General features: G+C 40.0%; 1 protein-coding gene across 1 annotated transcript; it reads left to right on the forward strand.

Moving 5' to 3' along the window:
- The first annotated feature begins 424 nt into the window (after positions 1–424).
- Positions 425–6,757, forward strand: LOC309703644 (uncharacterized protein). Its single transcript, XM_082528577.1, has 6 exons — positions 425–528; positions 4,418–4,459; positions 4,548–4,817; positions 4,906–5,148; positions 6,056–6,276; positions 6,383–6,757. The coding sequence occupies exons 1-5, from the start codon at positions 492–494 to the stop codon at positions 6,247–6,249; spliced, it is 786 nt and encodes a 261-aa protein (XP_082384703.1). The 5' UTR covers positions 425–491; the 3' UTR covers positions 6,250–6,276; positions 6,383–6,757.
- The last annotated feature ends 9,175 nt before the right edge of the window (positions 6,758–15,932 follow it).

The raw sequence follows: 15,932 nt of genomic DNA on the forward strand, positions 1-15,932 counted from the left end.
TTGAAAGTAACTTGGCCAACACTGCTGATGCTGACCTCTCCCAGTTTGAGTTCTGACTCACTGTCCAATCAAAGGTCTTTGTTTCTCTCCTCACTTTCTTCCAGCAAAGTTTAAGAACAGCTCATGTTGAACCATCTTGATCACATCACTGTAAACTTGTCCAGTCATTTTCACTCCACCCTCCATTTTATTGATATTGTGCCATATTGTAAGGTGAATACAGTATTACAACAACAGAAAGAAAACTTGAAGACTAATCCAGTGTTGGCTGTGGTTGGGAGGCCTGTGCTGTCTGAGCATGATGCTGGATACTGGTTAACTTGTACGTGTCTGAAACACATGATCAGGACGCGACTGGCAGAGGTGTTTATCTAGGACAGCTTTTATTGTGGAGGTGCCTCCTGTCAGAGTGCTACAGCTTCCTGTTGAGAGTCTCCTGAGAGGAGGGTGAGGTCGGAGGCAGTGAGGAGCTCTGTAACGGGACTGTGAGGATGAAAATGAGGCTGCTGTCTGTGATCCTGCTGCACGGTAAGAATTTCCAACCTCTGATCCATCACACACACTGAAAAAGCAGCTCCTTCAGTGTGTGTGTCTCCTTTACACAAACACACACAGATGTTTGCAGGGTTTATGTTCAGCCTCTGTCTGCTTGGACTTTGTGAAAGTTTCTAAAATACCACAGGTGTGGTGGACAGCAGGTTTGTTCCTCTGGGTTTCTTACCTGGATCAGAGTGTGTGTTAATAACTCTAAACTCTGTTAGAGAGTCTGCAAACTTTGAGCTCATCCACATGTAAATGCTCGTTTAGAGCAGTGAGCACAGAGTTTGGAAAAACTTCTTAAAGAGAGAAGGTTGTCATGAACTCTGCTTTTTTATAAAGTCTTTATGCATCAGAGCTGTGTGCCTTTATTTGGCTACATGTGCTTTGTTACCGTTTGCAGGCTTTATTGATCAGCACCTTCCTGCGACGGTGCTGGAGATCGATTTTGTGCATTTTATGTAAAAAGACTGTTTTTTTTTTCGTTTTTCCAGTGGAAAGTCTGCACGTTCATGTGGACACAAGCCTGTTCATGATACAAGTCAGGGTGATGCGGGGGTGGGATTGACAGTTTCTAATGTAAAGGACACAGAAAGAGAAAGAGAAGGATGAGACCGTTACACTGCTAATCCAGACGACTCTCCACTAGTCTGTACTTGTCAAAACTGGCATCTTACACCATGAAACTGTTCTTACACTCTTGTTTTATAACCTGTTCAAAACACTGACATGAGTCCACTATCAGATAAGATCATTTGTAACCTTCACTAAAGCTGTTTCTGTGCTGTGATGAAACCTGACTGAAACTCTTCAAATAAGCCATTCCTCTGCAGATGATCTGTTAGCTGTGTGACAACTACTCTTTGATATAAAAGGAAGGTTGGATACTGGCGTATAATTGGCTAAGGCTCTAGAGCAGCGGTCCCCAACCCCCGGGCCACAGACTGATACCAGCTTCGAGAGTTGAGGCTCAGGTTTGAAATTTATGGTTTTCAGGGTTTTTATCTCTATATTTTTATCATTTTTATCAGTAACTCGGTTTCCATGGGCCTTTTCCCGTGTGTTATGACCAAATCTTCTATTTTAGGTACTGGTACTGGTTTTATTTTGTTGTATTTATCCGCAACACCTTAAAGGGTGGCCCGTAAAAACATTGTTGGACAGAAACCGCTCCGTGGCTCAAAAAAGGTTGGGGACCGCTGGTCTAGAGAGTAAAGGTTTAACTACAGCCAGCTTGAAGGCCTGTGGTGCTTAGTCGATTATTAGAGATAGGTTAATGGCTACCCTGGGTAACGAAATTCTAATAATCAAACTGGAAAAATGTGGGTTTAGGGGTGTAGTATTGGATTGGATAAAAAGCTATGTGATGGATCGACAGCAATATGTAGAAATAAACGAGTTTAAATCTAAACTGGTGGATATTGAATGTGGAGTACCTCAAGGATCAGTATTGGGTCCAAAAATATTTATTGTGTATATAAATGATATTTGTAAAATATCGAAGTTACTAAAATATTTGCAGATGATACCAATATACTTTGTTGAGGTGTGGAATTGCAAGAGGTTTTGGACGTGATCACACAGGAGTTAAACACATTAAAGAAGGAGTTAGATAAAAAGAAAATGTCATTAAATTTAAATAAAACAAAATTTATGTTATTTGGAAATTATAAGAAAACATTAACATTGAAATTTGTGTTGATAATGTATATCTAGAAAGGGTTAATACCATAACATTTCTTGGTGTGATCATTGGTCATAAGGCCTGTTGGAAATCACACATCACTTATGTGAGGGTAAAGTTAGCTCGGGGCATTGCTGTCTCGGGGAACAAAACAATTTCTGGATAGGAAAGCATTGTACATGCTATATTATGCTTTACTAATACCATATATGAGTTATTGTGTAGAGGTTTGGGGAAATAAATATAAAAGTAATATTCAGACTATAATCATAATGCAGAAAAGGGCTATTAGATTAATAAATCAGGAGGGGTATAGGGCTCACACAAACGTACTCTTTATTAAGACGCAAGCTACAAAATTCCAGGATCTGGTGAAGTTTAAAACAGTGCAAATAATATATAAGGCAAGGAAAGGTTTATATCACTACTGACCTTTATTTCTTCTTTTAACTCATTCTAGAATTTAACTCCCGCTGCTGAAATAGACATCCTTTTCAAAGTTGTTCTTCCTCTTTGTATTTCTCAATTCCACTTCCCTCTAAACTCAAAAAATAAATTTTAAATAAGTATAAGAATGAAGAAAATGCAAGTAACCCAACACAGTAGTCAAAGTGATGTTTATTTTCTTTTGCAAATCAGTAAATCTAAATATATTTTTACTTGAATATGAGAAAACAATTGTGTGTGTGTGTGTGTTTAGATAGAATGATGAAGAAATGATTAAGATGTCAACCTAAGGGGTCAGAGTTAAATAAGTATATACTTCTGACTACTCCCTTTCAAACAACTGCATGGGATGATATTATGAAATGTTGGTGAATGTATGTGTTTGAAATAAAAATGAACTGAACTAAAATATTATCACTTCTGTAGTTGGGTAAATATCTGCTGTATCACCAATAATGATTGAAATTATAAACTAACACCCTTTTCAAATGCTATCTGCTCTACATCATCATCATGTTGGCCAAGAGGAATCTAATCTGTCACCATGCCTGTTCACTAAGAGATGAGCAGCTTTATGATGGCGCTGTCTGTGATGACAGGAGATTATGATGGTCCATTTTATGTCTAATGTCTTTTCAGATTTAATAATAATAATAATGGATTGCATTTATATGGCGCTTTTCTAGGCACCCAAGGCACTTTACAATTCCACTATTCATTCACTGGTGGTGGCTACAGTTTTAGCCACAGCTGTCCTGGGGCAGACTGACAGAAGCGAGGCTGCCATATCGCGCCATCGGCCCCTCTGGCCAACACCAGTAGGCAGTAGGTGAAGTGTCTTCCCCAAGGACTCAACGACCAGGACAGAGAGAGGGGGATCAAACCGGCAACCTTCCAGTTACAGATACGCTTCCCAACCCCTTGAGTCACGGTCGCCCCATATGTAGATTAAAGCACTGCTTGCCTTACCCATCCAGACAGAGCACACAACACCCCATGGATGGAGTGTGGAGCATAAGTCCTTCCCTTAAATCTAAGCTCTCTACGTCCTCTCATGTGCTTCTTTCTTATCTTCTTATCTTTCTCCATCTCTGAGTGATGTTAGCTCTCTTTCTTTCCTCTCTTTGAAATACAGCAGCTGGACCTTTAACTGTAACACACTGTGAGACAAACTGCACACAAACAGTTTGTGTGTTTGCTGATGTTTGTTGTGCTCATAGAAACGCTGCATTTGAAATGACCTGACTTATAATAAACTGTTACTCCCTTTATGCTCACTCCTCTTCAGCAGGGCTAGCTAGATGCTGAAGTAGTGTGACTTATTGCCCCGCCCACTTTTACCCGAGTGCACTTAATTACAGTAACGAAGTATTTTTACTTTGGTAATGCCCACCTCTGTTGATGAATCATGTAGGATTTAAGAGAATGAAGCTCGTACACCAGGGGTGTCAAACTCCAGGCCTCGAGGGCCTGGAGTTTGATATCTCAGGTTTGATATCTGCAGGTTTTATATCTCACCCTGGGTCAACACACCTGACTCCAATGATTATTTTATTACCAGGTCTCTGCAGAACTTCAAGACATGTTGAGGATGTTTTAGTTATTTAAATCAGCTGTGTTAGATCAAGGACACATGTGAAACCTGCAGAACACAAGGCTTGGAGTTCCCCACCCCTGTAGTACACAGTCACACTTTCTCTGACCCTCAGTGACCTCTGACCTTCAGTGACCTCTGTCCTCCTGTTGCAGGTGTGTGTGTGCTGCATCTCTCTGCACTGACTGTTTCTGCAGGTGAGTAGATGGAAGTGAAAACCATCAGTGAGACTCCAACAAGAACACAACTACATTTAGTCTGTCTGTGTATCTGTCTGCCCTTCAGTCTCTCTGAGTGTAACTCCAGATTACAAGCAGTTCTTCAGTGGTGGTGCTCTAGCGATTCTGTCTTGTGATGATGATGATGAACAAAGAGTTGATGGATGGACAGTGAAGAGGACCAGAGGAGGAGTCACTGAGAGGTGTGGAGCAGCTGAAGGCCTTGTTCTTAAAAATTCTATGTGTCAACTCAAGTTGCGTAACCCCTCTGATGGAGCTTACTTCTGTGAAAGCTCATCTGGGCAGCGTAGTGATGAAGTCAACATCATTGTTTCAGGTACAGATGTTCCAGCTGTGTCTGTATGACTCTGTGTGTTGGTGGAAGTCTGTCTCTGTATCACTCTGTTTGTGTCTCTGTTGGTCAGCTGGTTCCCTGATCCTGGACATCCCTTCATCTCCTGTGTGGACAGGAAGTAATGTGACTCTGCTCTGTGAAAGCAGAGACGGTGAACCGAGGAAGTCTTATTTCTATAAAGATGGGGACATGATTGGATCTGATCTTGAAGGAACGTTGACCCTCACTAATGTTCAGAAGTCTGATGAAGGTCTCTACTCGTGCTCCACTGAGGATCATCCACATACTCATGAAAGCAGGCTGACAGTCAGAGGTCAGTGCAATGATCTTTCTTATTCAACCTTTTTTCCTGGACTTTAGTAGAAATGTCATAGAGATCAATGAAAGGTGGTAGGTTATATCTTACTTTATCGATACATGTTCTCTTAATGTATTCAGGTCACATAAACAGAGCAGCCAGAGAAAATTATCCCATCATTACAAAGGTTGGAATATTAAAGAAGGAACAAAGAAGTCCATCTTCACTGTGGTGGCACAAAACCTCTATTTGACTTTAAAACTCTGCTGGATTTACTAAAGAGACTCAGTGTCAGATTGTGACTGACAGATGTGAACATTAGTTTCTTTTCAGGCCCATGTTTCTCTTTCAAGAGGAGAATATTTGAATGAATCACACAAATGTGAGTCACTAAGGTTTAACCGCAGAGAAAAGCACATCTTATAGCTGCTGTGAAAGATGCAGGGAGTCTGTTTGGAATGAGACCATCTCCTCTGCTGATCGGGCCCACCACAGTTGACACACCTGTCCATTGGTATTGTAGGCAGGCTTGCAGTCATGTGTGTGAGTACAGTATAGGAGAGGACTCAGGATAGGCAGAATCACTCGATCCAATCGTCTGCAGTTGATCCTGATCTAACTCGTTTATTCTATAATGCTGATTTCTGTCTGCGGTCTTGGGATGAATATGAGAGAAGAAGATGGGTACGCCCAGACCATCACTGCACTCCTCTCCATCCTGTGCCTGATAAAGTCCATAAATAAAGACTTTCATGACAGACAGTCTCAGTGTATCCTCAGTGTAACCTGAAGATCCTTTCTTTAGTCTTTCAAGAATTCAGACAGCTCTGTCTATCAGTGAGGAAGCTTCCACAGACTACTGGAACTGATGAGCTGACCAGATAATAAACTGACTGAACCATCTTTGTCATTGTTCCTGCAGATCCTCCCACAGATCCTCCTCCTACTACCCCTAAAACAACCACTCATGCTCCCAGTACTACAAGCCCCCAAACTACCAAGAAAAAAATCCCTCCTGCTAACAGTAAATCAATAGAGGAAGATGAGGAGGTCGAGTTCGACTACACCTGGTCCCTAACCTATGGCGATTTTGTCCGTGCCTGGTTCTGGTATTAGTTCTGCTCCTTTGGAGGAAGCTAAAAGGTAAGAAGTGTGTCAGCTGAGTCACAGAGCACATACATGTGTGTGTTAGGGAAGGTCAAAGTTCACCAGCTTCGAGCTGAAATCACTGATGTTTGTCTCTGAACAGGAAAGTGAGGACGCACTCTGCCTTATGGACGACCTTCATCCTACTGTCTCTGATTGGCTGCTGTTCTGTGACATCATTGGCCCCTCCTGAAGCTCCAGTAACCAGTATAAAAGCAGGGGGTGTGTCTTCAGAGTGTCAGCTTTGCTGTTGTATCTTTACTGTCGGCCTGGGATTTTACATGTTTGGTCTTATTATGCAGCACTTCGTGGGTTTTTAAAAAAAATGCTTTTAAGTAAAATATTTTGGGACGTTTAAAGGTTTTCCTGCAGCTCTGCAATGACTTGTATTTTCAGACATGACAGCTGTGACTGTGTGTGTATTACACAGGTTTTGCATTGTAATAATAAACTATTAAAGTTTCTCACCACAAACACATTAATGTCTGAGTCTTTGTTCAAGACTGCTGGAGAACAGCTGGTCGCCAAGCACAGCACCATGACAGGGTGGCAGTCAGTAGAAAAAACAGAAGATGTTCCTGCTCATCAGTGGGATGATATGTGATTAAGACTGTTAAATGGATGTTAATCCAGCCACTGGCCACGCCCACACTGCCTCAGCTCACCATCATGTTTGCTGTAAAATGTTTTAAAGGTAAAATATGATTTCTTCAATTAAGAAATTTTTATCTCAACCACACAAGGTGACAGCTTAGAAATCCCCCCCTACTCCTCAGTTATAAAGCATCTAAATGGGAGAGGCCGAGTTTCTGCGTTGTATAAATTATTTATGAAAAATTCCAAAGAATCAACACAGTCTATTTTAGAGGCTCGGAGGAAAGATTTGCAAATGGATATATCAGATGATGAGTGGTATAAATCATGGTCCTTGGCCCAGAGTCAGACAATTAATGTGCAATCTCGACTACTTCAATATAAATGGTTAACAAGACAATATCTTACACTGTCAAAAATGTTGTCAAAAAAAATATTTCAATTCAAACCCCGAGACACCTGTATTAAATGTGGAGTGGACAGGGTCACTGCATATGGGAGTGTCCACATGTGAAAATCTTTTGGGAAAAGGTAATAAATCTGTTGAGTCAAATTATTGGTGATGTGATTCCACTTCATCCTAAAATATGTACTTTAAATACATATACCCGAATAATTTTGTACCTGCTGCAAACAATAGAGCTCTGTTAACGACTGGACTTTTGGAAGCCAAGCGCTGTATTGCTATGTGTTGGAAAAATCAAAAAATATGTGGAGTATCTCAATGGCTTAATGGACTGACATCTATACTATCTATGGAGAAAATAACTTATACATTAAGAAATAAACTGGACAAGTTTTGGGCTATATGGTCAAAATTCTGGAGAACTGCAGCGTGCACACTGTGGATTTAACAGCCTTAAACTCTAACTTGCTTTGTATATCTGTCCTTCCCTTCTGTTATGGTTTGCTTTGTTTTTGTTTCTATTACTATGTTGTTTCTGTTGTTGTAATTTTTTTTATTTTTTTATTATTTTTTTGTAATGTTCACGGTGCACCATGTAAAACCGGTTAAAACCAATAAATAAATGTTTTTTTAAAAAAAAAGTTAAGTATGACATCTTTCGATCTGGTTTACTTCCTGGAGGGTGCTAGCTTTCTTCAGTGTCTCTGAGTCATGTTGATGATGGGCAGTGAGGAGGACCAAATAAAAAAACATAACACATTGTAAATGTGATACCCGCTAAGATCATTTCCTTTAACTTTGATGATGTTTTCATTTTAAAATCCCTAAATTCACTAGTTTAAACTAGAGGCCTAGCTCACGTACAGTACGGGCAGACACCGCTCACACTACAGTTATGATACTTAAAGCCCCATCTTTCTTCTTCTACTGGAAATCTACAGCAGCATCATGCTTCCATCTGCAGACGATCAAGCTTGATTTGAACTTTCTTTTTAAAGATGTTCGTGTTTGGGCATTCTGTGAGGAGCTTGCATGTCCTCCCACAGTCCACAGATATGCATCTGAGGTCAACTGCTGAGCTACGTGGATAATTGTGGCTCTGAGTGGGAAAGTTCCACCTATGTTCTGTGAGCCAAACTCTGTGGTTCACATCAGAGAGGACAGTGCTGATGAATGTCACTGTCATGGTCCTGGGCCATGTTGGCCCAGTATTCTTAGTTTTCATGTATTTTTGTATTTTGTTCCTTATGTGTTTTCCTCTTGTGACTTTTATCCCCTGTGTGCCCCTCTATGTATCTGTGAGCCCTCGTCTCCCCTCCTTGTGTTTCATTCCATGTTTCCCCAGCCCACTATGCCCGTGCTCTCTCTCCTCCTATTTGCACCTCTGTACTTCCTGTTTTACTTTGGGACTCCCGCACCTGTATACGTCATGTTATGTTCACCCCGCCCTGTCTCGTTATGATTATCAGTGTCACCTGTGTTCCCCATGTGCTCCCACTTCCCTCGTTTACCCTCTGTGTATTTATGTCTGCGTCTCCCTCAGTTCTGTGTCGCGTTCTCCCTCATGCTGCGTGGATTTCCCTGTGTCTCTCTCCGGGTGTTAGTTTACTTTTCCCAGTTTAGTTTTGTATTTCCTACGTTCTGCCTCTCCAGCATTAAAGCTGTGATTTTTGAGTTCATCCCCGTGTCTGTGAGTTTTTGCATTTTGGGTCCTCCTCCTGCCTGCCACACAGCGATCCATGACAGTCACGAGACCTTTGCAAATGCAGTAAGGAAGCATTTTCCTGTGTATGCAGATATCCTTCATTCATCCTTTTTATATAGTCAATATGATTCTGAGAATTGTGATTTATTTTCAGTATATACGTTTTTATTGCAGCTTTTAATGACTTTGTTGAACTTGTTAGTGCTCCAGGATATGGTCTTTGTACACTGTAAAATCTAGTTAGTTCACGGAACTCATAAAAACTATGCAAACTCATTGCCTCAAAAAATTGAGTACAGTTTACTTAAGGTAATTAAGTTAGGGCAACTTACTCATTTTGAGTACACTGTACCACCTTGTTAGTTCCCAGAACTCTAAAAAAAAACAAAAACCTATGCAAACTCTTTGCCTAAAAAGCTTACTTAAGATGACTGTTAGGACAACTTATTCTATGCTAGTGTTCAGTATTAAGAATAACTTGATGTTTCTGACTGTACAATGCTAATTGTTTACCTACTGACAAACATTTCAAGTTCAACTAAATGAAAAAAATATTTGTGGTAACCTGAATATGATTAGAAACAATTAACAACACTTTTTGTAATGATGTTAAAATCAGTCCAACTTTTATTTTCAAACACAACAAAGTGTAACAGCCAACATACTGGACACTGTTCTGCTGAGCAACAAACAATTATATTGCCGTCACTGTTATAATCTTACAATGAAACAAAGTCTCAGATGTAATTATTCTGAAAATAAGTTTAGGCCTACCACAAGTTTGTTTTGTACTTGCATTACTTATGTAATCAAAATAGAATATTTATTGTTCTGTCACAAGTGCAGTCTCTGATTTAAACAACACATTTGTTTTTCATTCCAACACAGGAGCTGGAATGTTGTAATGTTTTAAGGATGCTTGTTTTATTGGGTGTGGGTTGGAGATGCAATGATAAGTACATCCTTGGTTCCTGTTGTGCTTTATCTTCTTCAGCCTTGCTCCTCCAAAAATGAGAACAAAATCAACCTCAGCTCAAAGTAGATTAAGAGGATTAGTTTAATTCAGGTGATTTATTACCAGTGTAAGGACTAATGTGTTATTAAGTAACGTGTTACAGTAACTATGTTATTATTGTGGTAATGAGCACGTTAACTAGTTATCATGCCAAAATCAGGAATGCGTTAGTTGTTGCTGAGATTTAGATAGGCTCATTATTCGTTACTTCGTGTGGTGGCTATGGTGGAGCTTCCACAGATTCAGTAACATTAGCAAGTGGTGGAGGCCAGCAGGTGGATGAGGGAAAGGGGAGGCAGGAGGAGAGACCCGAGGCGGCTGCCGGTCCGAGTGTCAGATCAACGATACACAAAATTCACGGTTCGGTTCGGTTCGATACTTTGGTGTCACGGTTCGATATTTTTTCGATACAAAAAAATGTTCATGCCTTTTTAATTTGTCATTTATTAAAATTATAAATATATATTTTAACTCAAAAGTACAGTTTTTAAATTTAACCCTAACCCTTGTGCATGTTTTTTATTTTGACAGCGAATGCGCACCTGCGGACCACTTATGTGCAGCCCCGGTTATATAGCTCGTCATATTGCAGCCACAGAAATTCTTTTGTCCATGAAACCATGAAGCTGCACTTTCTTTTTGCCTTATAGTCTGATTTGTCATAACTTCTCCGTTTTGTGGTAAGCTTTTCTTTGGCTGTCACTTCTTCACCCTGACCTGTCTTATTCGGCTCAGCAGAACTAAAATATATATCCTGCTGCTTTTACACACGCACTCACATAAGCTCAGCGATTCTCTGCGCATCAACCTCTCATATGTTTAAGCTTGCTGCAGGAGATTTCACTTGTCATGTTTGCGTAGTAAGCTAACGATTAATAAGACGATGTCAGAGGAATTGGTGCACAAATTATCATCACTCACAGATCAGTGCTGTCGCTCTCTATACACAGGTCGCACGATTGCAAAGTGAAAGCAAAAAAACAAGCGCAAATTCAAACGCGATTTCAATATGTCACATATTGACAGTGGCTCACTGATGCCAATGACATAATTACCCAGCTACATTTCTGAAAGAATGCAAAAGCATTGACATATATTTTTCCTTCCTACAATAGCCCGACGGGCAGGGCAGAGATAGATTTTGGTAGCCCGACTGAAAGAATCGCTAGCCCGGGGACGTCGGGCTAGCGATATTGCGAGCCCTGTATCTGATCGAGGAATCACTCATCTTTGGAAAAGAGAGTTTATTACAGAGAAATGTCTCTTTCCAAAATAAAAGCTATACTATCCGCTTCTTCTGGGCTATATTCTCAGCAGCATATTAAACATATCAGGTCTCCATAAGGAGAATCCTGTGCTAACAGCTGTCTAAATGACTCGGCTAAAGTTAGTAGCATGCTTGCTTGTTTTTGTCTGCTTCCACTTGTCTTTGCACTAGGATGATGTCGGCGTAAATGTGCAGTCATATTCGTTGTGTTCCCACTAGTGCTTTCAGGTTAATCTCGTTGAAATGACCTTAACGCCACAACACGGCAAATCTCCGTTAACGAGCTACCCCTGATCGCCCAGTGCGTGGGGCTACACGGCCAACACGTTAACGAGCTAACTGCGCTAACACACTAGTTCCCACCCATGTAATTGAGCATTGCATGGCACATCCAACATACTGTTTTACTTTAGTCCATGACTCGCTTAACTTCAGGGTCATACGTCACATGAAAACCAAAATAATTCCAAACGCCAGATCTGAATGAGGGTGGGCGAGGTCCATGTTGCAAGGAGAGCTTAACTTCTGTCTTGCTAGCTTGCCCTGCGCTCTTCCTTCTGACTATGCTGTCTGTGTTGAGCGCTCAGTGGATCTGCGCTCGACAGTGCAGTCTAGGCGGAGTAGTCGAACGCAGATTCACTGAGCGCTCAACACAGACAGCCTCGTCAGAAGGAAAGTTGATAAAATAAATTACAAATTTTGTATTGTTCGATACATATGCGTACCGAACCGAAAGCACTGTATCGAACGGTTCAATATCGATACGAATATCGTTGCACCCCTAATATATATATATATATATATATATATATATATATATATATATATATATATATATATATATATATATATAAATAAAGTTTAGGTGGAGTTTATTTTCATTGTGCTGACTTTCTCTATACAGCTGGGTGGGTGCTATGATGCTACTGATGTTGAACTTTATTTTGTTCATAAGGTTAATTATTAGAGTTGCCAACCGTCCCGTAAAAAACGGAATCGTCTGGTATTCAGAGAAAATATTACATGTTTCGTATTGAGGTGAGAAGGAACAGTTTGTCTCGGACTTCAGCTACAATGAAAAAGACACAAAGCTGGAGTTATTCTGTGTCTTTGCTGCACAGCTGCCTCTTCTCCCCCCTCCCTCTCCTGTTTCTACTTCAATCATGAAACTGATCAATGATCAGCTGATCGTCTCTCTTGTTTGTTTATCGCCCACTTTGCGCCAGAAAGAGGACACCAGCGGAGGTCGCGTTAAACAACAGCTGCACGTTTAAGCTTGATCAGCTGTTGTTAGAATTTATTTAATATTAATTTCTAGTATCAGCTGATGTTTGCTGGAGCCACAGCTGTAAAGCTGCTGGTCATGATGTCGGTTTGGATATGTGGTGAGAGGGAAACATGAAGATGAAACCAGGAGATGTCCTTACTGAATCATCAGAGCTGAACAGGTGATGGAGAAACAGGTTTACCTTTTAGGTGACATGGATGAGTTGAAGTTATCAACTGTTTCTGAGAGACAAATAACACCAGGATCCTTTTCTAAGCAGCTGACAGCTGGTAACTGTGCAGGGGTGGATCTAGCAAAGTGTTGCCAGGGGGGCAGGTAGGGCATTAACAGGGAAAGTTAGAAATATTTGCTTAAAAATATACTGGTGGCAGGGGTGGGGGCCAAAGCCTAAAGATCCTACACCCAACACCCCCAACCCTGCAAACCCATTGATCACAAATAATGTGGTGATAGAATATGGAATTTATTATTAAGACTTTATGCATATGGTGAGCTAACAAACAGTAGACACAATACACACATTCAAATACAGTGTGTGTGTGTGTGCGTGCGTGTGTGTGTGTGGGGGAGTCTTTAGGCTTTGGCCCACACCCCTGCCATTTTTACTATTATATTTTTAAGCAAATATTTCTTGCTTTTATTTGAACATTCAGTTTCCTACCATCTGCTCTTAAAGGGTAATAGCCAGGCAACCCGTCCTCCCCCATCGCGCACGCGCGCGCGCACACACACACACACACACACACACACACACACACACACACACACACACACACACACACACACACACACACAGTATAATTCACACCCTCATTATAGTGTATAAATATTTATGCCATTTTACACCATCAAACTTAGCTAAGGATGAAGAACCTTTTGTTCTATTTGTAATAGCTAAAGAACCATCTACAAAATTAAAAGGTTCTTTGACGTATGATGGTTCTTTAAAGAACCATGAAGACATCTGAAGAACCATTTAAGAACCATAATTTTTCTGAGAGTACTGTTACAGCAACACACATGCACTACTGGTGCCCCACACAACAACTCAATGTACACTATGTGAAGCAGCCAAACACAGGCCTTCTGCTCTCGTTAATCTATAGCACCACATCATCAGTCAGTCACCTGTGACTTTGCCTCTTCACCTCTGAGCTACAACATGGCAGAGCTGCCTCTGTCACCTGATGAATAACAGTGAGACACTCCACATACATGCAGTCACACATGTGCTTCAAATACAACAATGAACCAACAAGTCATCCTCCAGTTTCACCTGTGACCTTGTGTCACCATTACTCTCTGAGCGTTGTGTTGGTTCTGTCACCTGACAAATAGGACATACATGAGAATAAGAATAAAATGTGCAGCTGCTTCAGTGTTTCTGTCACTTTGTGCAGATCGTGACTCATCAGTAATGTTTGTAGGCTGAGTGCATTTTTAAAACAATTTGTGCAAACTGCACTACAAGGTGGAATATTTGCAAAATCATGACTACCTCATGATATTTTGTCTCTAAAATTTACCCTATGAATATGTCAGTGCCATTAGGATGAAATTATTGTGTCACCAACATTTTAACATTAGACATATCACTTTAACAGCCTCTGTAAACTAATATCCTGGCTGCTCAAAGCTTACTCGAGGCTGCTGTTTTCTCTGACAGTTTCAATCAAAATTAGAAAAATGCTGCTCTGTGACTGAGAGAAATACACAGTAAATTTCCTAGTGTTAAATCAGCAGTGTTAAAGTGTATTTACTCTAATAGAGTCATTATAACAACAGCTGGAGCAAAACGACTCATTTTCAAACCGAGAGGATTTTTCACAACGCCGTTTTCTTCACCTCAGTTACATGGTAAGTTGCTCATATTCACTTATTAAACTAACAATTTGACATTTTAAACACAGGTAGCACGTTAAAATAAGGTTACCTTCCTTTTGTCCATGTTTATTATATATTTCATTTTGTACCAGAAGCAATTGTGATACTGTCTGTATGCCTACGTAAGGTTGTTAATTAGCTAAAAAGTTGACTGATATCAGTGTTGGACTGTAAGACTTGTTATCAAAATTTATTTCCGAAATTCCATTAAATTAAACCCTCCATGTGTTGGGAGCTACATATTAACGTTAGCTAGCTAACTAGCATTTTGGCTAACCTTGGCGGGCAGTTCGCTCATTGGTTTGTATTTGTAGTGAGTTAACTTGATGTTAACTAATGAGGGTATTGACACAAGTTACCCCGCTACTTTTTCCATTTTGGTTACCCGACTGTTCAGTATTTTAAGCTAAAGATGAAAAGAATACTGACTCCCTAGTGATAAGTTAGATCAGACAAACGATTAAAAGTACTAGTAATTATTTTCGTTTTATATTGTGGATTATCTCTCATGTAAATGAAATACTCATTCAGCATAGGCTAAAAACTACAAAGAGCTGAAACACCTTGTTACACTGAAATAAAAGTAACATACAGTGTAAGAAATATCACTACAAGGCTGTTTTGCTGGTATTTATAGGACTGTTTTAATATTCACATTTTCTGTTTACTGTAGTTCAATAAAGAGCACTGACTATAAGAAATTACTGTGCACAGGAAGGATGTTGCTTAAAGCAAAATTGGGAGGTGTGCAGAAATTTGTTAGAGTATCTGAGCCAAGCCTTAAGGAGTTTTTGATTGCCGGTAAGAAACCAATATTCTATAAAAAAGGTGTACAAGGGGCTTTAAGTTCTTTTTGTTATTTAGTCTCTTCAAATTGCATTTTAGGATTAATTGAAAATGATCTGCGTTTGGAATCATCTTGAATGTATATTTAGTGGAAAAACTGTATAATGTGAGTGTCACTCCTTTTAATCTACCACTTATCAAGCATGTTAGCGGCACTTAATAATTTAGTTTTTATTTACCTGAGTCACTTTTGAAAAAGTATCTTGACATGATCTTCATTTTAGGCTACAAAACATTAAATGTCATGTAATCTTTTTGTTTACACAAAGTTGTGTGCTTGTTTCCAGCATTTGCAAATTTTGGTGTGCCAGCCATAACAAAAGGTGTGAAAGTTTTTGATAGTTCAGGGACTGAGTTGGATGATGATGTATTTGAGCATGTAGTAACAGATCTCTCAACTAGGGTACTAACCATCAAATATGAAACAGGTTTGTTTGAGTGATTTGTGTTTCATTGGATGTCTTTTTTTTTTGTATCATTACTACATTGTTTATTAAAAAGAGTGTATAAAATGTGTCTATGGACGGACCGTGTAAACTCATTTGTTTTGCTCCTGTTTTTGAGGTCTGGAAACAGCTTCTGCAGAAGTGTCTCTTGAGCAGTCCCAGTTATCATCGTCACATTCATCAGATTCACAGACAGCCCTTT

Source organism: Aulonocara stuartgranti, assembly GCF_965226115.1.
Source record: "Aulonocara stuartgranti genome assembly, chromosome: 3".
NCBI lineage: Eukaryota > Metazoa > Chordata > Actinopteri > Cichliformes > Cichlidae > Aulonocara > Aulonocara stuartgranti.